The sequence below is a fragment of the Gambusia affinis genome, linkage group LG01, assembly GCF_019740435.1.
Source record: "Gambusia affinis linkage group LG01, SWU_Gaff_1.0, whole genome shotgun sequence".
Taxonomy (NCBI): domain Eukaryota; kingdom Metazoa; phylum Chordata; class Actinopteri; order Cyprinodontiformes; family Poeciliidae; genus Gambusia; species Gambusia affinis.
Genome location: NC_057868.1, coordinates 34,751,444 through 34,773,596, shown reverse-complemented (window position 1 = coordinate 34,773,596; position 22,153 = coordinate 34,751,444). Strand labels below are relative to the sequence as shown.

General features: G+C 36.5%; 2 protein-coding genes across 2 annotated transcripts in view; both read right to left on the bottom strand.

The window, feature by feature from the left end:
- The window catches only part of LOC122838681 (kelch-like protein 12), a 57,476-nt gene extending 35,615 nt beyond the window's left edge, over nucleotides 1–21,861 (bottom strand). The window contains exons 1-2 of the mRNA XM_044129519.1: nucleotides 21,815–21,861; nucleotides 20,265–20,341 (exon numbers count right to left, since the gene is read on the bottom strand). Coding sequence (XP_043985454.1) covers nucleotides 20,265–20,304 — 40 coding nt within the window. The 5' untranslated portion in view covers nucleotides 20,305–20,341; nucleotides 21,815–21,861. The remainder of the gene's footprint in view (nucleotides 1–20,264; nucleotides 20,342–21,814) is intronic.
- Nucleotides 14,472–22,068, bottom strand: cebpb (CCAAT enhancer binding protein beta). Its single transcript, XM_044129664.1, has 3 exons — nucleotides 21,815–22,068; nucleotides 20,265–20,341; nucleotides 14,472–15,872 (listed from the first exon to the last, which is right to left on the bottom strand). Exons 2-3 carry the CDS (start codon nucleotides 20,286–20,288, stop codon nucleotides 14,895–14,897), a joined length of 1,002 nt encoding a protein of 333 aa, XP_043985599.1. The 5' UTR covers nucleotides 20,289–20,341; nucleotides 21,815–22,068; the 3' UTR covers nucleotides 14,472–14,894.
- Between the last annotated feature and the right edge of the window lie 85 nt (nucleotides 22,069–22,153).

The window sequence follows — 22,153 nt, the reverse complement described above, 5'->3', positions numbered from 1 at the left end:
AAATTTGTCAACAGTTCTTCCTAGAGAAGGTATTGGATTACAAAATCCATCTTTAATCTGCTTGTTTATCAACACTTTAGCTTTAAGAAGAAAATCTATAATTTATTATAAAATATCCAGGCATTATCCATTTTCCTCTCCAGGTTTTACAGCTAGAGGAAGTGTTTCTTGAAAGTAATTAGAATAACAGAGGACAAAACTCTCACTTCCATAATATTCAGATATTGAGGACCTGGTTGTCAAAATAAAACGGGATGTTGGCCTGATCGGCGCAGAGAGTCAGATGTCTGGTAATCTAGGAAAGTTTTGTAGGCAGAGCTTTGAGGAACAGAGCAGTGGGTTGAACTTTCAGTATTGATAGCCAAGCGGCACCTTGAAGACGTTTTATTTTTCTTGAAACAGGTGATGAAATTAAAGGAAAAATATGACCAGTTTGATGTACGAGCATTTAAAATAGTAATATTACCATTTACTTGCTGAGATTTACAATTAAATATGAAATCATGCATTTTTTCCAATGGAATTTCCTCATAGTGGGACAATAAAGGAATTTCTATTTTATTTTATGTTGTATGAATGAACAACTCAAATCATCTGACCGTTTCGCGTTTGATGTTCCTGAGATTTTTAACAGCTGAAAATAGATATTTACATACACAGAACAAAAAGACATGTTAACATTTTTTTCCTCACTTTCTGAAATGTTTGCACGTGACGTCACGCTCTCCAGAACTCCGCCCACTCCGCCATTACGGACGTCAAACCAACCAACCAATGCGTTCCTTTAAAGTTAGCCTAAAAACAAACATCTGTAACCTAGTATGGCTTCTATTTAGTTGATTTCACTTTAAAAATGGTCACAGCATACTAAGCGGTCGGCGGCACAAACGGACAAGGATGCAAACCAAACTTGTCCTTTTATTTTATAACTTTTAATGAGAAAAGATACGGCAGCGATGGATAGCTGCCAATCATAATGACTATCAGCTCCCGGTGAAATCGCGGATTTGCAGAGAACACCTTTTACAAGATAAGAAGACTAACGTTCGTATAATTTATAAAGTAATTCTGATTAGAAAGATATAAAATATCGCATTATGGATAATGATTACTAACCTTAGTAACCATGGAGACAGTGTCGCAGAGTTATATAGCCTAGCATATATGGAAAAAAGTGGTTAGCATCTCGTCTTTCGTACGTTTTTAAGTCTGATCCGGTGTAAGGGGAAACGCCGTTTATGACATAGTGATATAAATTATGTGGTGAATTCAGGAAAAGTCAGTAGATTGATCAACACACCAAGAGGGAGGAGGCACGGGTCCGTTTCCAAGCTAGTCATTTCCAACTTTTGTAAATACCGCCGTCTGCGAGCCCCAACTAGGTGTGTTGCGTTCACAGACAATTTAGCTTGACTTGAGCAAATAAAATCCATAAATTAACCGGTCAGAAACTACTTTGGAAAACAATTTCAGTTGCTCTGTTCAATACTTCCGTCTCTCACTTCCAACGTCCGTCATGGCAGCCAGAATGATTAAGTGACGTAGTTGCAAAGAGTCAGTGTATTTGGGGTAAATCTATGGAATGGATTGAATAGTGAGCTGAGACAAAGTAAAAATACATGGAAAATATGTTGTATAGGATGGCTGCTGATATTAATGATGTGCAAATAATTGTAGTTTTAGTGATGAAAATGTGAGGTCTGAGTGTCATTTCATGTGTGAGTATTTCAAGGGTTTATCTGGTGTGGGGATTTCAATGATCATATGTTGATGTGCATCAGAGGGGCAGGAAATTATAAGATCTTTTATTTTCTGCTTGCTCCTTTTCAATCAAATTGTATAAACTTGCAAGTCAACTGCCATAACTATTTCTCTTTCCCCCGTTTTTTATTGTTATTGTCTGTTCGAAATAAATTTCAATAAAAATAAATTTGATTAAATTTTTCTTGTTTTAGGTTAGTTAGAATTACCGAAATTATTATAAACTTTCTTAGACTTCAGCAGTTTACATACATTTAGTTAGCCTAGTCGTTTCCATCCTACGCAATTCAACTCGATTCTCATCTCCCTTCACTGCTCCGCCTGGAATTTCTCCCATTCACTAGGATTCCTGTGGCAGAATTTCAACCAGCCCAATCAGCGAACAGAAGGAAAAGTTGAGTGATGATGTTGATTTCCTGTAATTTTTATAATTGCAGTTTGCCTGTAGTTTTAGCAACGACAACTGAGGATGTACAAAAAGCTGATCAAACCACGTCGCCAATGCTTCCAAATGATGTGTTTACATCATCAGTCGTTAGCAGCTAACAATTATTTTTAGTAATTGAGTATTAAATCTGACAACTAATTGAGTAATTGGACAACAAATATATGTGTGGCTCTGCAGAAACTGCTTAGACTTATTATGTATTACAAATGCATAAAAAGCACATTTAACTAAAACCATTAATTCCTTTATAATATATATTTTATTGCTTAAAATACAACAGCAGCATATCAAACTGGGTTACAAGTTCCACTGGCAGATTTTTTTCACTTAAAAAGTGGAAATAAAGTTTTAAAAACTCCAGTTAAACTTGTATTTTTTTTGTCAATATTCAAGAATTGTTGACTTGAAACAAACTAATGTCTTGCTATTACTTGTACTTTAGTCTTATTTCAAATATTCGAAGATATTTGCACAATAAATTATATGAAAAATGAGATATGAGTAAGATGTTGTGAATTTGCAGTGGAGTTCTGTTAGTGTGCAAAATATTTCTTTAACACTATTTTGAATTACGCAAACAGATATAATCTTTAGGTCAGTGAGAAAAAAAAACACCAGTTATGTTTGTTTATGCAGTGCGTGCAAATATCAAGCTTCTTCTGTTTCTGCTTTTTAAATATTTCAGATCACCAAACAACCTTAAAGTCAGACAAAGATACAAAACGCAGTTTTCATGAGCTCATTCTAGCTATGAAGGGTTTCAAACAGAGAGCGTCATGTTTAAGGTCACATGAGTGGGTCGGTGTTTGTTTAAGAGCAAAATATTGTGTTTTAATGCTTTTTAAGCTGCAGCCTGGTGTCAGCAGGTCAAACAGTTAAAAGTTTTTCTCCTCTGCAGAGCATTTCCGAAACCATGTGGTGATGCAGAGCTGGTGAAAACACTCTCTGTTGCGTCAAGCATTTTCTGTCTCCCAAAGAGGTGAAGACATTCCTACATTGTTTTGACAACTGAGCTGTTTTTGGTGCTGCAGGTACGGCTGATGGGAGATAGTTAAAGGGTTTCAACGTTATCATTATCATTATGCTAGGACACAAGTGTCACACTCAAGGCCCAGGGGCCAAATCGGGCCCGCTGTAGCTTCTTATGTGGCCCTCTGGACTCCAAATTACATCAAAAAGTTTTTCCAGTTTTTCACAAATCTGCAAAATTCACACAAAATCAACAATTTTTTTTTCTGATTTTACTGCAGATTTTCTCAAAATTGGTCAAAAACATTAATAAGTGACTGCTGCCTCAGCATTAGTGCAAATATTAGAACAATTCCTTACTAATATTTCTAAATTGGCACTGCAGAATCTGTAATTTTGATTGTAAAAAAACACAAAATCAAGGAGGAAGTGCTAATTATTGATATTTTAATAGTTTAATTGGTTTTATCAATATATCCTGGCACAACCGGCCCTTTAAGAACATTCATATTTTTAATATGGCCCAAAATGAAAATAAGTTTGACAGCCCTGTGATAGGAGGTAAAAAATAAAACATGTTGTTGTAGAGGCCAAATTGCAATGGAAAATTAGAGCCAAGCTAAGAAAGAAAAAGTTAATATTACAAGAATAAAGTCATAAAATTATCGCTTGTAGTATTTCAACTTTATTCTCATACAAATTTATTCCCTAAATATTATGACTTTATTCTTATATTACGACTTTATTCTTATAATCCTCTTACTTTATTATCAAAATATGACTTATTTCTCATTATTATTTTGACTTTATTCTTGTAATATTACAACTTTATTCTCTAAATATTATTGCTTTATTCTCATACTTGTATGTCTTTATTTTCGTAATTTATCTTAATTTCTTATTTTGTCTTAGTGTTGCCATAATGCTCTGTCGTAGAAAATAAAAAGAAGTAATAAAAATTGCAATCCAGGTTAAAGCTAATAATGCTGTAGGTATTATTAATCAAAGGCAACTATGAAGAAATGGGTTTTTTAGTCTTGATTTAAAGGAACTCTGTATTTCAACATTTCTGCAGTTTTCTGGACGTTTGCTCCAGATTAGAGGAGAATAAAAACCGAATGCTGTTTCTCCCTTTTGTCTTCTTTTGTCTCTTTCCTCCACTGGTCAACAGCCTCTCGGTTAACTTTGGTCTCATTTCAAGGCGGGTTGTAGTTCAGGCACCAGCTCACTGGGCGTTCCTCCTCCTCTCTTTGTGTGGACCTTCGTCATTATCACCAGTGACAGACGGCAACTTTATCTGCAATCTACATTCGGACTTTGCAGGGCAGTAGCGAGAGAGCAGCAGGAACAACAGAGTTCTTAACACACAGCCCTGAGGGACACCTGTACTCAGCATGATTGCATATGATTTTAATCATGCTTCAGGTTAATCAGCATGTAAATTTGTTAATAGTCACTCCATCCATTTTTCAGACTGATTTTATGCATGATGGATGGATGATTGTTTATGAAATTGCAGTCTTCTTGAATTGGTAATGGTTTCCTCAAAAGAAAAGACGTGCAGCTGCCAGTATCAATGTCTTACATGTATGAAAAGGAAATCACACTGAACAGATTACACTTCTGTGGAGAAGAAGCATTCAGCTTCTATGCACCACAAATCTGGAACAAACTCCTAGAAAACTGCAAAACAACCAAAACACTGACTGTCTTTAAAGTTGGACTTAAAACCCACCTGTTTAGATAATCAATGAAACATTAATCAACATCAACAATTGTTCCAGTGTTCTTCAACTTTATTTATTTTGTAAATGTGTTTTTATGATGTAAAGCACTTTGAATGGCCTTGTTGCTGAAATGCACTGTACAAATACACTTGACTGAGCCCAAATCTTTAAAATACCAGAGTAAGAAGTGACCAATGGCGTCCAACAATGGCCATCAACTCCTGAAGACACTTCAGTACGAAAAGCGTCTTCAGGAAAAGCATCAAAGCAACACGGAAATCCTGCAGGAAGTACAAGGATGGACAGCAATTGATGACGGCACAATCTGGTGACTAACGTTTGATTTTCCAGTATGACAGAACCAAGTGTTAGAAGGAAAAAGGGATAACAAGGTGCCTCCAAGACCAGAACACTGAAAATTTTAACCCGTCCAAGAAACTTTCCAGGTTTTACCCACATCAAGAACTTGTGGTTAGGACTCAAAAAGCAAGAAGAAGAATAAAAGACAAGAAGTTGTGATCAACTATAAGGACTAACAAGACGAGAATGAGTCGCCATCAGGCAGAATTTATCTAGAAGTTAACACCCAGAGAGACTCTTCACCCAAATTTAATATATATGGCAAATGAAGAACCTTAAAACTTAGATTATTTTTTGGTTTACAAAAGAAACCTGCAAAGAAATGAGAAAACAAGAAAAGATCTAAATTAATGCTCTTACACTGTGTTCAACAAATGGTCAGTACATCCTCTACCTCTACTTGCTCTTATTTGGATCATTTTCGGTTTTGTTTCTAGTGCAAATATCTTAACACACTTGAAATGAGACGAAACTAGCCAACAAGTAACCCTTCAGCAACAGCTTTTTTAAAGCAAATAATTCCTCAGATTGGTGAAAAAGTACTAATTCCATTGCTAGATAATTTCACTTACAACAAAATAGTTTTGCTTTGTTAGAAGTGAAATAATCTGCCAGTGCAACTGGTACTTTTCCTCCAGTATTAAGGATCTACTTATTTAAAACAAGCCGTTACATCTGCTGAAAGGTTACTTGTAAGTTAGTTTTGTGTACTAAAATATTGGCCCTAGAAATGAAACCAAAAATACTTGGTTAGATTTTGTGTTTTTGCATTGTAAAGAAGATGTGTTTGATCAGAAAAACATGAATAAAACTTTTCCTGTGATCATGAAGTTGACCTTTTTAAAGCTACATAACACTTTTTATTGTTTTGGCACAAAAAGGAGCTAAGTAACGGCACCGCACTGACTCAAACTGAGATTAATAGGAACATTTTGTGAAATTTTTATCAGGTGTAAACCACATATTCATTTGAAAGTTTTACTGCTCTGCTTCACTCTTTCGCTCGGGGACAAATATTCCTCCCATAATTAAGGTAGCGCTCGTTGTGCAAAGAGATGGCGTGGCGTTTCACAACATCTGGCCAGTGATACTTGCTGCGTAGTGACCACAAGTTGCTTCCGCACGTCAGCGTGTTTTTTCACAGTCATCTACGGCGAAATAGCAGAAGTGAACCAAGATGTTGAAATTCTGGTTCACTTTAAGGCAGATCATGTTCTGGTCGTCTTACGGTATTTCAGCCGGCCCGGCTTCCCGTCAGAGCCAATGGTCCGGACATCCGGCGGGCCTTTCCTTTAATGGAGGAGCTGGGCGGAAATCTGGAGCAATGTGGCACAAAATGGCCTCCGGTTTTAGGACGAGTTTGGCAAGTTTCAGTCACTGCATTGCAAAAAACACAAAATGTTACCAAGTACTTCTGGTCTAGTTTCCAGTGCAATTTTTTTTTTTAAATTAGAAATAAAAGAAGAATAAGATGAAAGTGACTTTTGAGCAACATATTTGAGCTTGTTTTAAGTCAATAATTCCTTAATATTGATTTAAAAATGTCTATTTATTTCCATTGTTATAAGTGAACAAAGTATTTTTTTTCCATTAATATTAAGCAGCTATTGAGTTAAAAAAAGTTTACATATGTTGCTGAAAAGTTACTTTTAAGTTAGTTTTATTCTATTATTTGCACTCAAAACTGGACCAATAACAGATTTTGTGTTTTTTCAGTGTTTCTGGAGATGCCCTTTAAAAAAACCCAAAACAGTTCATCTTTCTAATTATTTTCTAAATTTACATCCATAGTGGCATCTGTACAACTTTACTGTTGCACAGTTTTTATTGTCTGTAATTGCAAATACTCTGTCTATTAAAGCTCAGTTCACATTTTGTACATTTCTTATTTAACCAGCTCAGCTGCACATGTATTTGGACTGGAGTGAATTTTTTTTTTTTATAACTAAACAATATTTGTGATGAATTTTTCCAGTTATAGTACAACATTTTTATTCTGAATTCTCTTTTTTTTATATATATATATTTTGTATTTTACCTCTGTGTGAGTCTATTTTCTGTGATTCTCTGTCACTCTGCTGCTGCTGCACAGAAATGTCCAAATTCAGAGACAATAATTCAATTCAGTTTATTTATATACCACCAATTTACGACATATGTCTTCAGTAAAGGATATTCCCAATTTATTCTAAATTAATTAAATTAAAAAGTATGATAGGGATTGTGTTTTTTATCAGTACCTGGAGATACTCTGTAAAATACACAGAGAATAGAATAAATAGATCTTATTGTTCGTCAACAGGGAAATTATGGTGTATTGAGGTGTGTAGGATTAAAACTGGATTTAAAACGTATTTTAAAAAATATAAAAACAGACAAAAAATTAGAATAATATGTTGTACATTAAGGACGTAATAATATATAAAGAGATGACATGAAAAAAGCGCAGTCTGGCCGGAGGAAATGTCCAACTGAGTAGGAATATCTAAAAAGTTGCAAAATGTTTTTCTGCATTTTGTATTTCATCCATTTGTTTCTAATAAAAAAGCATAACAGTATTCTGCTCTTTATGCTTTCATTTCTAAGATGCATGCATGTGCAACGCTCAGACATAAAACATTTTTCTTGTTTATTAAAAAAAAGAGAGAATGCAGAGTAACTGGTATTTTAGGATCTCTGTTTTTAATCTTGAATATTGAGGAACTACCTGAAAGTTGCTTCGGTTTAGATGTATGCAGATGATGCAGCTGAAAAAAACTCCACAGCAGAAAAAGTCTTTTTTATGATCAGGCTCTAAGTTTGTAACAATATTCCCTGTTTTCCAATCAGACGGGTTTCCAAAAGGCAGAAGAAGTTAAACATGAGGACGCTGTTTTGGTCAAATTCGAGGCTGAACGTGTGGAAAACCTCCTGCCTCTGGAGGGAAATGAGCTGGAAGCCAGGGTTAGCGTCGAGACGGTTTCAACACCGCCCAAATGGTGAAGCTCATCCCCTGGATAACAGGATGGATTATTTACAGCTCAGAGTTGTTGTGCACGGGCACCAGGTTGTTGTTTTTTTTTATTGAGGGCCGTTGCCGTAGAAACAGCTGGTGCCTGACATCTTTCCATGCCAACAACAAAAACACTGGGGTCCGCTGCGTGACATCCTGGTTGCCGTGGCACCAATTTGGGTCACAAACCCAAAGAAACGATAGAGAAAGCGGAGACTTGGGCCGCTGGTTACCACGGATACGGAAAGCAGGCCGGCAGAGAGACGTTACACAGACCTGTCATCCTGCTGTTATTGTTAGAAATAGTTTCTGGTAGGGCTGGGCGATAAACTGATTTTATTGATTTATCAAATTTTTGGCTTTTGAAGACTTAATTTTTGGAAAATCTGGATTCTTCGGAGTGATGTCAGTAAGTCCAGAGCAGCCATCTTGTTTGACAAGCGTTTTTTTACACCTTCCATTTATTTACACTTTGAATTCAGGCCAACTATGATTAAATATAACACTGATAATATAATGTTACAAGAATATAGTCACTGCGTTTTGACCCAGCATGAGAAAAGTATTTTTTTGTCAAGGTTATGTCTTTTATGTGATTGGTTTATTTTGATGTGTTTATATGATGTCTGTTCAGCACTTTGGTCAGTTTTGCTATTTTAAAATTAATTATAAATAAATTTGGTTTGGTTGGTCAAAGTCACATGAGAATAAAGTCCTAATTTTAGGAGAAAGAAGCAGTAATTTTATGAAAACTCAAACATAAAAAAAAAACCATCATCCCAGCTCTTCTCCTGATTAAAACAACTTTTTTCCCCTCATAATTTTAAGATTTAAGTTTTTATCATGGCTATATTCTTGTAACTAAACAATAATTCTCGTAGCCTGGCCCTAATACTCACAGATTGAAATAAAGGCAAATTTTTGAAAATACTTTGTCATTTATTATTAATCTTTTAGTAAATAAAACATTTTTAATTGTAGATGTTGTAATTTCATTGGTTTATCTTTCCTATAAGTAAAACTAGGGACTGAGTCTATTAACTAGCCAAAAGGTCTACAGGAGAACCGTGACTTTATTCAATTTATATAAATTTTTATATTCAGTTCCTGTAAGTGAAATAATCTGCCAGTACAACTAGAATTTATTCATCAAAATTAAGGGATTATTGACTTAAAATAGGCTCCTATGTTGTGCTGAAAGATTATCTGTAAGATAGTTTTGTCTTATTTCAAATCTTCTCACAGGTTTTGAAACAACCGTGCCGCCATGCAAAAAATAAATTAACATCTCAAAAAAATAAAAATAAATCCCTCTAAGATGTTAGATGTGCTTAAACTCGAAATATTTGGAGTTTTATAATTATAATAATGCTGAATTACAACAAATAATAATAATAATAATAATAATAATAATAATAATAATAATAATAATGATTTAAATGGGACAATGTAGAGCTCAAACATAAATGTCACCATCAGATGTGCCGTACCAGATTACAGCATAAACTAATTCATATCTGCAGTCTGCAGCGGTTATAAAAATAGATATGAATTGAAAATATGACACTACAGGTTACTTTCTAATCACACACACACCCACAGTTAATGACTGCATATCTGAGTCGATTTCAACAGATTTTTCAAGTTAGATTTTCAAAAATGTGGGAATAAAGATACAGACTGACTTAAGAAAAGAGAAATATTTGGCTTTTGTAACACGTCAGATTTCAAATATATTTATAAAGATTTGTTTTTAAGGCCACACAAGACAGAAAGAAAGATTTTAACTTTTTCCTGGCATTAAATGTTAAAATTTGCTGTTTCTAAGAAGTTGCATGCGACAGTTTCAACAACGCTAATTTTTTAAAGGATGCAAAATATATATTGGTTTTAACATCTGCATAGGCAGATATTTACCAATATAGTACTAATATGTAATATGGTATTTGTTGTTATATACATTATGAAAAATTCTTAATGTATTGATGGTTTTGACAATGGCACTCGTCCACATGATGTTTATTATTTGGTTTTCTCAATTATTGACTGTATGTTGTTTTTTATGACTTTGTGTTTTTGTGTTTTTATGATGTAAGGCACTTTGAACTGCCTTTCCAGTGAAATGTGCTACACAAATGAACGTGATTGATTGATTGATTGAATTGTCTAAAACTCAATATTTGAGACGAAAAACAGGAATCTAAGATGATGAAGTCAGCAAAGCAGACGCTACGAAGATGCATTTTTTGGTGATTTTATTCAAAGAGTTTTGAGGGAGACAACTGGCTCTAGACTAATAATTACAAGGTTATGAAACAGTTCAGAAAGAGGAGTTAGGCTTAAACTTTTCCCTCAACGTGAGGCAATAAATCATGAGATGCAGAAACATTGCAGGCGGCTCAATTGGAGGCCTGTATTACTAAACAGAGCAGGGTGTTATTCTGTTTTACCGTATGCCAACAAATCCAATGAGGCAACCGACCAATTGGTGTAACAAGTTATATCTGTGCAGCAACGCTCCAAACAGTCACGTGTGCAACGCTTCCTAAAAATTAGAGCATGGGTTACTTCATAAAAGATTTTTTTTACACTCCAGACCCAGATATTTTAATTTCTCTGTGATTTTTTTTATGTCAATATTTATGCCCAAGTTAAAATACTTAGTATATAGGTTTATACAATGTTTTCTAATTGTTTGTATACTATAAAGAAAGAGAAAACTATTTGTGAAAAGAATTTGGACTCAAAAATATTGAATGAAAAGGAGAGGTGAGCAAAAACCAAAACAAAACGGGAATTCATGAACCAACTCTTCTTGCTTGTAGCAACTTAGATTAGCTTCTCTGTTTTACATATACAAGTAAAAGTAAAAGACATTTTAATTTAGGGTTACCGTCAATAAATTCAACATTCAATTTGCATATTGTTTGCTTTACTTCAGCTGAAACAAATTTGTAAAAATAAAGTTGAAGAAAGTAAAAGTGCATGAAAGTCCATCCGTCTAAAAAGCACAAAAACAACGACTAGCTGACAAACTCAGTTCTCGGTGGACAAAAACGTAACATAATTTCTATCAATTATCTAAAATTTTCTTTTCAGATAAAAATCTCTTTGGCAGGAGAAAAGTGTGTCTATTGTTTTTGTTTTCATATGTATGCAAATTTTGATGTTATGAAATGCTTATGTTAGGAGTGATGTAGTTAGATGGTGAAGGATAAGTAGGTGTTGATGATTTGCCAAAACAAGATCGTGATGTCATCTATAAGACGTTCATGCTCATGAATCCGTTTGATTTTGCTCCATTTCCTTCAGCTTCACAGAAATATTATGTGTTTTACCTGTGTATTCACATTTTAAATTAAAATAAAAACAGCTGATGAGGACAAACAGTCTGATACATCGTTTGCACAATATGGATGAAATGATCTCTAAGAAATAGCCTTCAACGTATATATATTGTTGGAGCTAATCGTTAAACCACAGCATGAGCCATTTGTTTCTTGTATTATTTTTGCTTGATATTTTTGTCTGGTTTAAAACAGTCAAAGGATGTTTTCACACCCGATATTCCGGAAAACTCGGTTCAATTGGGGACCAAAATTGCAACATTTGTTATATTTTCAGAAGCTGCAGTTCACTTTCCCTGCCTTGTGTCAAACGATCCAAATCTTCTGAAAAACCTATTCCCCTCCTCGCCTGTGGTGGCGCTGCACCACAAAACCGACACAAAAACCTCAGAAGAAAATATGAGCGCAACTTCCTTCTTCAGAAAATGTAAACAAAAATGGAGCAAATGTCTTTGGTGAAAAACAACAAGCAATTTCTCCCACTAACGTTAAACTAGCATGTTTGTTTTGGTTGTATTTACCCAGAATGCCGTGCACTACCGTCCACTTTATGCTTTTGGAGGGATCTCTGGTCGGCTTGGTGTTCACATATCCATTCGAAACCAAGTTGAGGGCCAGACTTGTAAGTGGTGGGGCAGAGTTCGCATTTTTTACTTGTATGTGGGGCCAGAGTTCACATTTCTGGTTAGTAGTTGGACCAGAGTTCACATTTCTGGTTAGTAGTTGGACCAGAGTTCACATTTCTGGTTAGTAGTTGGACCAGAGTTCACATTTCTGGTTAGTAGTTGGACCAGAGTTCACATTTCTGGTTAGTAGTTGGACCAGAGTTCACATTTCTGGTTAGTAGTTGGACCAGAGTTTGCATCTTTGGTTAATAGTTGGACCAGAGTTTGCACTTTTGCCTTGCACCGGAGTTTGATTACGCATTCTAGGAAAACAACCAGAGTTTGATTAAAGCTGACCATTCAGTGTGAATGGACTCTTTTTCTCGTTTGATCAGCTTTGTAAAACCGTCTGAGGGTTCGTCTTTGTGTAGATACAAGGCATCAGTAGTGGATGTTTTCTTAGTTAATGATAACAATAAATCTAGTTGTGGTTTTATATCATCTGCTTGAACAACGTGTTCCTAAATCAGCACAGCAATGTACGCCAAGGGGTTTTGAGGAACAACTTATTACATGATGTTGTGACTCATAGGAGGAAAAATCTCCTCCATTTCACAACTGGCACAGAGATGACCAGACAATGGGTTGACAGGTGTGTGTGTATGTTTGCACTGGTTTAACAGAGGAGCTTTTAGCAGCAGACCAGTTTGGAGGGGATGTGATGCAACAAGGAGTTTCTTTTTTTTCTTTTCTTTTTTTACGGACAGGCACAGCCCATTGACGGTAAAACGAGGAAAGAGGGACGGACTGAACTGAGAAGAAGAGAGGTCATCCTGTGTGGGAATTTCCCCCTTCGGCCTGTGAGCCTGGGGAGGCATGGGGGGGGAATGGGATGGCTTGTGGCTGTGCTGGGGGGGGGGTCATCGAAGAAAGAATGTGCAGAATGTTTCCAAGAACCTCCAGACTGCGTCGAGGAGAACTTGGAGAGGCAGAAATCTGACTCTAAAGAGGGGTTTTAACGATACATGTCATTCGTCTTGTTTCGTTTCGTAGCCGGCCTGGAGCCAAACCACAGCTTCTTGCAGCTATTGTTGAGCAGGATAACAATGTGTTTTTTAAATGTGGGTGTAGCATTCTTCTAGTGGTGATGTGTTGGAAAAGGGAGGACGTTGCACAACTCATAAAAGCTAACCAGATCATCATTGACTGTGTTGAAACATCCAAAGTATAATCTCCCACTGCACAAACAGCAAAGCATTGCTTTTCTGACAAGACTTTTCACTGCAACTGTAGTAAATTTTCACTCCCCACAGTGGCTTGTTGAAATCACGTCATACTCCTCGTCTTTATCTGCTCTGCCTGGGGTTTTGCTTGCTTTTAGATACGATTCAGAGTAAAACTCAGGCTGAGGAGCTTGGTAAATTCCACCATGAAGCTACTTTGTCAGCTTATCTGCTGCCTCCTCTCCGGCTTTAAAACTCTTAGCGTCTCGCCTGTCGGCTGTTCAGGTGTGACCTCAGCAGGTAGTGCGATCAGGTTAGTTGCTGATTAATTTCCACGCGACCTTGAACCCCTCTCTAGACCAGTGGACCCAGCAGACTATTGACAGAGCCGTGTGCTAAAGATAAAACGACCATTTCTGTGCTGCGTGCAATGACCGAGTCTTCTTTTTTTTTTGTTTGCCTTTTGCTGCTCTCAGCAGTATCATTTCAGTATAAATTGGCTGAATTTATTTTGGGATCAGTGCACTTTATGTCAAATCATTAAGTCAAACAGAAACTTGGCAGTTAGAGTCTTTTTTTTTAATTTTACAAATGGATTGCTCTAACTGTATTATTCACATAAAACACATGTGCACAACGCAGAATGAAATGTATTTATTTATTATTAATGTGTGAATATTTTGTTTTCATGTTGCACACTTTCTCTCGGTGTGAGAGATTGCTGCAAAAGCGGTTCTCTACGTTGCAACCTGCATTAAACTCTTATTTTGAGCAATCTGCCTCTAAATCTACATTTATTGTCCATTTATATCCAGTTGGAAATGAACTGGATCTGGAATTAAATTTTTTTTGTGAATCGTCTCCATGTAAATGAACTGAATTTTAAAATTGCACATTTTTCTTGCGGTTGAACTGCTTGTGTCACTGCAATATGTTGTAACCTGGAATGTGCTATTACACAGTGCATGATGAAAATTAGGCAAGCATATAAAGCGTTGTGCAAAGAAAAAATTATAATGAAGAAAAATGAGTGAAAATCTTTAAACAAAGTATAAATCTGTTTAATTCAATAAAATATCAAGTACAATTAAAGCATTTCACCTTTTAATATTAAATAATTATACTTATTTCATTCATTGCCAATACTATTACAAAGAGTTGCATCATTTCACTGCAGCACAACTCTTCCCCTGACAGCCATTGCTGCAGACACAGTGTACACAAAATGTAGAAATTCACCAGGAATGGATGTAAAACCTGCACAGAAATACTGCATACACCAAAAAAAAAAGAAAAAAAAAAGAAAATTACATCCGAGAATAAAGCTACGGTGACATGTTTAGGAAGAGTCGTGGATGGCCACCCCATGTGCCCACTCTGTTCAGTCTCATTCAAAGCGTCCTTGTAAACCAGTGGGTGTAGTAGTACCCTGTATTTCTGTAAAGTCCACCAGGTGAGCGGCTCAGCACTGTCCGGTGGCGGACAGCAGGTTGCGCAGGGTGGCCAGCTCTCTGGACAGCTGCTCCACTCGCTTCTGTAGACGGTCATTCTCCACCGCCAGCTCCAGCACTTTCTGCTGCGTCTCCAAGTTGCGCATCTTGGCTTTGTCCCTGCTCTTCCTCACGGCGAGGTTGTTCCTCTCCCGCCTTTGCCGGTACTCCTCGCTGTCCTTGTCCAGGCGCTTCTTCGACTTCCCGCTGGACGACTTGCCGCCGTGCGACGGCGACCTGCCGTTACCTGACGGCGCAGGTGTGCCTGGAGAGCTGGAGCAGTTCGACGACGCGGTGGAAATGTTCCCCAGACTCCCACTCGTGGACTGGTAGTGCAGGTAGGACCTCATGTCGAAGCCAGACGAGCCGTTTTCCATTTTCGAGTCTTCCTGGCTGTCTTCTCGGTCCGCGGGAGCAGCGGCGGCGGCTCGGTAGCGGCTCAACTCCGGGCTCAACACGCTGTCCACCCGGGTCTCCTGCAGCTCCGCGTAATTCAGTCCGTACGACTCCCGCAGGTTCTCGCACTGACTCGCCTCCAGCTCGTTCAGCAGAGAGTAGTTCTTGTAGTTTTGCAGAGCCGCGACTCTTTTGATCTTGCTCTCCCCGAGGAAATCTGAGAAAGCGTCGCCCGGCTGTGGCTGCGGCTGCTGCGGCGGGCAGTGCAGGGCTGAGTCCAGGTACGCGCTGAAGTCGATGGCTCTCTCCCGCTCCTCCACACCCAGCTCCGTCATCGAGTCGCCGAGCCTCCAGTACGCGCCGCCGCCTATGGGAGCGATAATGCCGTCTCTGCCGTGGATCGCGAAGCCGCCCTCCTCGTACAAACCGGCCACTTCCATGGATGTCAACACCCGCCGGACTGCAGGAGCGCGCAGGGCTGAGGAGAGGCGCCCTGACCAGAGTTGGAAAATGTCTCGGGAATGCGCCGCGTTTAAATCCCACTCTGCCTCTGCCTGTGGTAACAAGCAAGTAGTAAGTTTTTTTGCGGAGCCTCTCACATTGACAGGTCTTCCTGTCTCAGGGGTTTCTTGTATTTAGAGCAGCCGGGGTGGGCGTGGCCTCGGGGCAGGTGACGCAAAGCCCCGAACCAACCGAACAACCTGTACCACTTCTTCAGGTTATTTCCCGAACATAATAAATTAGCCTCCCTTGCACCGGAACACTGTAAAAACACACGTTTTGTGCATCGAAATGTTTCAGAACATGACCAAAGTGGTAATTCAGAAAGTGAAACTCCTATTTTACACACGTTGTGGTATATTTCTGTTAATTCATAAGTTTATCAGAAAAATGTGTGTTATAAGACGTCATCTCTAAATGCCTTGTTATCAGAGGTTGGTAGATTATCCAAAAATTGTACTCAAGTAAGAGTAGCACTACTTTAACATATTTTTACTCAAGTAAAACTAAAAAGTAGCCGGAAAATACTCAAAAGTAAAAAAGTATTGGATGAAAAGGCAGCTAGAGCATTTAATTTTTCAAAAAAGAACAAGCGGACAAAATATTCTATCAGTATAATGAAGCTTTAACAAAAACTACTGCTGTATGTCTGGTGAACAAACTTTTATTCGTTCACTGAAATTAACCACGAGGGGAAGAGCATCCAGAAATCTAACTCAACAGTAGCAATACTTCATAGTAAAATTACTGAAATAAAAAGTAAAAAGCACATTGTAGTAAAAATATTCTTAAAAGTGAATGTTTTCACAAAAGTTACTCGAGTAAATGTAACTATTAAGTACCAGGCTGTTTATAGTAGGCCATTGCTTGTTCTCAAAGTACTGCGTCGCTTGTATATGTGCAGATATACGTGTATCTGTTATATGCTTTCCACAGTTTATATATATTTTAAAAATAACATTCAGAAGTTGTGGCGGTTTTTATTTTGCTGCTATTGATCCACTGTGTTTACTCAAAGTCATAGATTTTTAATACAGAAATGTAAGACGACTGGAACATACTGTATGTCCATGTACTGCAAAACGTATGTGCATAATGTCGGGTTACGGCTAATTTTATGTGAATTAATGCGATAACGATAAAGCAGGCAGTCTCCTTCTCTGCTTCAGCAGATGCCTCCAACTCATCTGTGGTTTTGGTTCTGGTGATTAGAGTTTCTGCACAGCTACCTCTGTTGCATGCAGTTTTTTCTTCCACTAAACCTTTTGTTTAGGATGCAGCACTCTGAACAGTCAGTTTCTGGTTTACACTGCAAAAACACAAAATCTTACCAAGTATTTTTGTTCTTGTTTCTAGTGCCAATATCGTAGCACACTTGAAATAAAACAAAACTGACTTGCAGGTAACTTTTCAGCGTCTTTTAAGTAAATAACTCCTTAACATTGATAAAAAGTATCAGTTCCATTAGCCTATTATTCCACTTGTAACATGGGAAAAATGTCTTCTTGTAAGTCAAATTATCTGCCAGTACAACTAGTACTTTTTCATCAAAATTAAGGAATTATTGACTTAAAATAAGCTCCTACATTGTGCTGAAAGGTAATCTGTAAGTCAGTTTTATCTTATTTCAAGAGTGCTGAGATATTTTCACTAGAAACTGGACCAGAAATACTTGGTAAGACTTTGTTTTTGCGGGGTAAGCCACCTCGCATATGATGTAAATAGCGGCTAAACTGTTAATTCATCGCTCGTCCCCATGATGATGCAGGTTCTACACAACAATTTTACACCAAAAAAAATAAAAAATGCTTGTTGGTCGTTTGTAACATTTAGGTAATTGTTGTCATTGTTTAACCCCTTAAAAAAGTATGAGTCCACGATTTTGAGTCTATATATGTGAAAAAAAGGGATTAAAAAAAGAAGCACGAACTGTATTTTTCTCTCTTAATGCGTGCATGCAGTAATAGAACAATGCATTGTTGCGGATATTGCCATACTTTCTTCGACTTTTTAATTTGCTCATTTAGTATTAAAATTTAATTTGTGGAAGCAAAAATTTAAGCTCCGAGTCCAAAACCACAGCTAGGTTTCCTCTGACTGACTTGCTCTGTGGTTTCCAGCCTCATTTGGGTCAAGCGTCAAAGTCACAACACCAAAAAGAAAATAAATTGGAGAAACATGTTAAAATATTTAACTTATTTATTCTAAAATGAAACTGAAATGCAAAACTGAAATCATAAGAGCAATACAAACTACCTCCTTTTGTCTGGCAATAAGCGTCTGGTTCTCAACAACGCGTCCACTCACGCCCCCTGCAGGCCAATCAAGACAACAACACACACACAAAAAAAAAAAAAAAACTGATGGAAAAAAAACCCTTTCTAGTGACAAGGTGTTTACCATTTCTGTTCAGAAGTAATGAGGTCGGGACGGTGACACCATCTACACACGGCTCGCTCCCCACAACTTCCACTCGCTGTTTTTGATGTGCAGCGAGTGGAAGAATGTGATGTTGATTGGGGGTTGGGGGTCATGCACAAGATGACATAAATCTGTATAAAGGTCAGAGTGGGTGTGATGGGAGATTCAGGCGGTCTGGTTTAGCACCCAAAGGTCTCTGTGGCTGTGAATTTGTTGTGTGTATTTATATCCAGCTTCCCTAAATCAGTACGTTGTTGAGCTTTTATAATAAATTTTGTACAGTATATAATTGAAATATTGATTTGTTAGTGACATTATGAGTGATGTCAGTGGTATTAACAAGAAAATGCATCATGAAAAACACATATGTTTACATATATCACAATATAAATCAATTAATCACATGATAAATTCAAATGAGCTCAATATTTTACATTTGAATGATTTATTGTTTTTCTGTTTCTACCAAAAGCTGGATGAATAAAATCTGCAGTCTGGTGATTTGGTCTCAACTAGCTGTTTTTTTGAAGGACAATTTTGTTTCCAGAAACTTCATAATTAATTTTATTTGTTTGTTTGTTTGTTCAGTTCCAGTGTTAAGTGATCATTAGAGTTTAAAGTTTATTGATCTTTGATTATGTGTTCTTTCCATTACTATTACATTAGTCAAAAATGGTCTCAAAACAACAATATTATCATTTATCGCAATAACTTCTGGGACAATTTATCGTCAAAAATTTAAAAATATGAAATTACAGTGGCAATCACATAATAAAAAGTATAATATAAATAAATACAATAAAAGATTAAATGCATTCTTGTTTACAGTATTATCATATGAAACATGAGCTGGATGATCAAGACAATGTCTTATCCTGACTCCATGTTACTGTATATATTTATGTATAAGTGAATATTGTCTTTGTTTCTTTTTTAATTATTAAACTGGTATAATATGCATTTTTTTCTTTTACATAGCTCGAAATAAAACAATAAGTACTAATAACTACTCCATTAAGTTTCCCAGTTGAGACGTTTGTAGGGCTGCAACTTAAAGTTATTTTAGTAATCGGTTTTACTATTGATTATTATGATTACTATAATGAAAAATATGCCACTTTTGTCATTTTTTATTTAACCACTTAATTTTTTTCTTGCATAATATTAAACACATTAAATGCAAAGAAACAAATTCCTTTTATTATGTGAGCTAACTAGACACATAGACGTGCTGCCCCCTTGTGGTCTGACGTAAAACTGTCTTTTCCTAAACTACAGGTGACGTTTTTGTTCAGAACTGTAGAAATCACTGTTTTTATGAACAAATATTGACTTTAATTTACACAAACCAATGTTAATTTCCCTTGATGCCTTTATTGAGAAAATAAATCTGTTTATCTTGTTTATTTTTGAATCTGTTGTCATAATAAGATAAAAAATGTCAACTCCCCGTTTATGAAACCCAACCTGGTTTTACAAACCCACAGAATTATTCTGTTTAGTGTTTTTTCTGTAATCAGGTCCAAATCTTCCCTGTTTTTCATGTTTTTAACATAATTAACTTTTTTTTAAAAAACCAAACAAATTCATAAGTTTTGAATGATGGATCAGTTTCATTTTGAGATTTTTCTGTTTCTAATTAAATTCGTCTACAGCTGCAGGAAGTATTGCAGCATTTACAGTAAACTGGTAAAACGAGAAGAACAGAAATAGCATCTCAGTGACTCAGTCGTATCCTCAGAAACGTTTATGTAAACATTGTTATTTACAAGTCATCATGACCCACAAACATGGCTGCAACAGGAAAAAGGAGAGTTTACTAAACAGACAGTTTGTTGTGGCCCTTGAAGAAGTTTTTAACTTTTTCTTTTTATAGGCTCAAAAACCTTTGAGTTCTCATAAAACAGTTGCATCATTTTAAAGCTATTTTAAAGTGTGAGGAATTAAATTTTACGGTATTAAACGTTTGTAAAATCAGACTTTTCAGTCTGCAGATGCGGATTTGATTCGTGGAAATTACTCACCATTGGTGACGTTATTATGTTCATCTGATATTCTCTTCATCCTTCTTCCTGAGCCTCTTCTCTTTTTTTCTCCAGTTCTTAGAAAAAACAACCACAGAAAGATAATTAGTGCAATTTGAAAAACAGATACTCAAATGAAATGAAAAGTAGGGCTGCGCGATATTAGTAGAACATGTAGCTAAAATAATATTGCACCACAATAAGTTGCAGATAGATTTTGATTTTCTCTTCAGTTTTTTCTTTTTACTCACTAGTCTTAGTGAACTTTAGCAACTTGGAGGCTTAAAATACACATAAAGGACGGCAGTGAAAGTCTGTCAAACAAAACAAATCTATTATTGACATGCAGAATTTGCAGGTATAACGCCAAAAACACAACAGACTACCAAATATTGAGATGTGATCCCTGAGCTACAGAGCAAGCAACCGTGCCACTGTGCATTACAGAACGATGGTGCGATCGGATATGTTGTGCGGCTCTGATTATTGCAGTGTTGTAATAAAAGTAAAAATAAAAATCACTGGGGCAGCTGCAGAGTCCTGACAAAAAAGAGAAAAATGTGTCATATCCCAGATGTCCTTAAATCACTCCTGTTTGTAAAAGGATAGATTTCAATATCTTGTTTGTCTATAAAGGAATAAATGATCTTGGGTGTGAATGCTTCTGAGAATTCAGATCCTTCAGGTAATCAGAAATTTGGTCATTAAATGTTTCCAAATTCAGGCCTCAAGGTCCGATGTTCTGCAACATTTAGATGTGTTCCTGCTTCAGGACACCTGAGTCAAATGATCCGATCATTAGGAGGAGTCTGGAGAACTTTACTGCGTACCGAGAGCGAGAATAATTTAGCTATTTGATTCATGTTGAACTAGGGACACATTTAAAAGTTACAGAACATCGGCCGCTTTGACACGAGTTGAAGAAACCCCGTTTATATGCACTACAGCAAGAGCCACTTCCTGAAAACTTGCCTTTAAAAGTCAGAACTGGAAACATAATTTTTTTTACTACACCTCCACTCTAAAGGCAAATGTTTATTTTATTTGGTTATCTAATCAGTAGTTGTCATACATTTTCAGTTTTTATATTTTATTTTTTCCAATTTAATTGTTTGTGTAAATTGTGCTTTTCAAATAAACACAATACGTTCAACAATAGCATTTATACACTGCAAAAAACACTAAATCTTACCAAGTATTTTTTGCATATTTTCAGGTGCCAATATCTTAATATACTTAAATTAAGACAAAACTAACCTACAAGTAACTTCAGCAAGATATAGGAGTTTGTTTTAAGTAAATCATTTCTGAATATTGTTAAAAGTACTACTTCCACTGGAATATTATCTCACTTATAACAAGATATTTCCCCATATTATAAGTGAAATAATCTGCCAGTGGAACTAGTACTTTTTAAAATCAATATTAAAGAATGATTGACTTTTAAAACCCTCCAATATGTTGCTGAAAAGTTACCTGTAAATTAATTATGTCTTATTTGCGGAGGCAATATATAAATGGCGCATAAATTCTGCATTTATTTCACCAACCTGCGCTGTAAAGACGAAAATTTGTGACTCTTGCTTCTTTGAGAAAATAAAGCTTAACTTCTTCTTCTTCTTAAGTTTTAAACGGCGGCTTGCATCCAACAATATACTTAACTCCATCTAATTTTGTGTTATTTTGCTTTTACAACGCTAACTAATTCGATGAGAAACAGCTGGCATTTTTTAAAATGCTGATGGAACGACAAATACGAGGGGTAACGAATGTCGCTACAACACCAGTTCCGTCCGTTTGAAACGTGCCATACGCTCACAGCGCCATCTTCTGGTGAGTTTCACATCTACATCTGAGGAAACAGCACGGGTGGGGCCAGGAAATGGAAT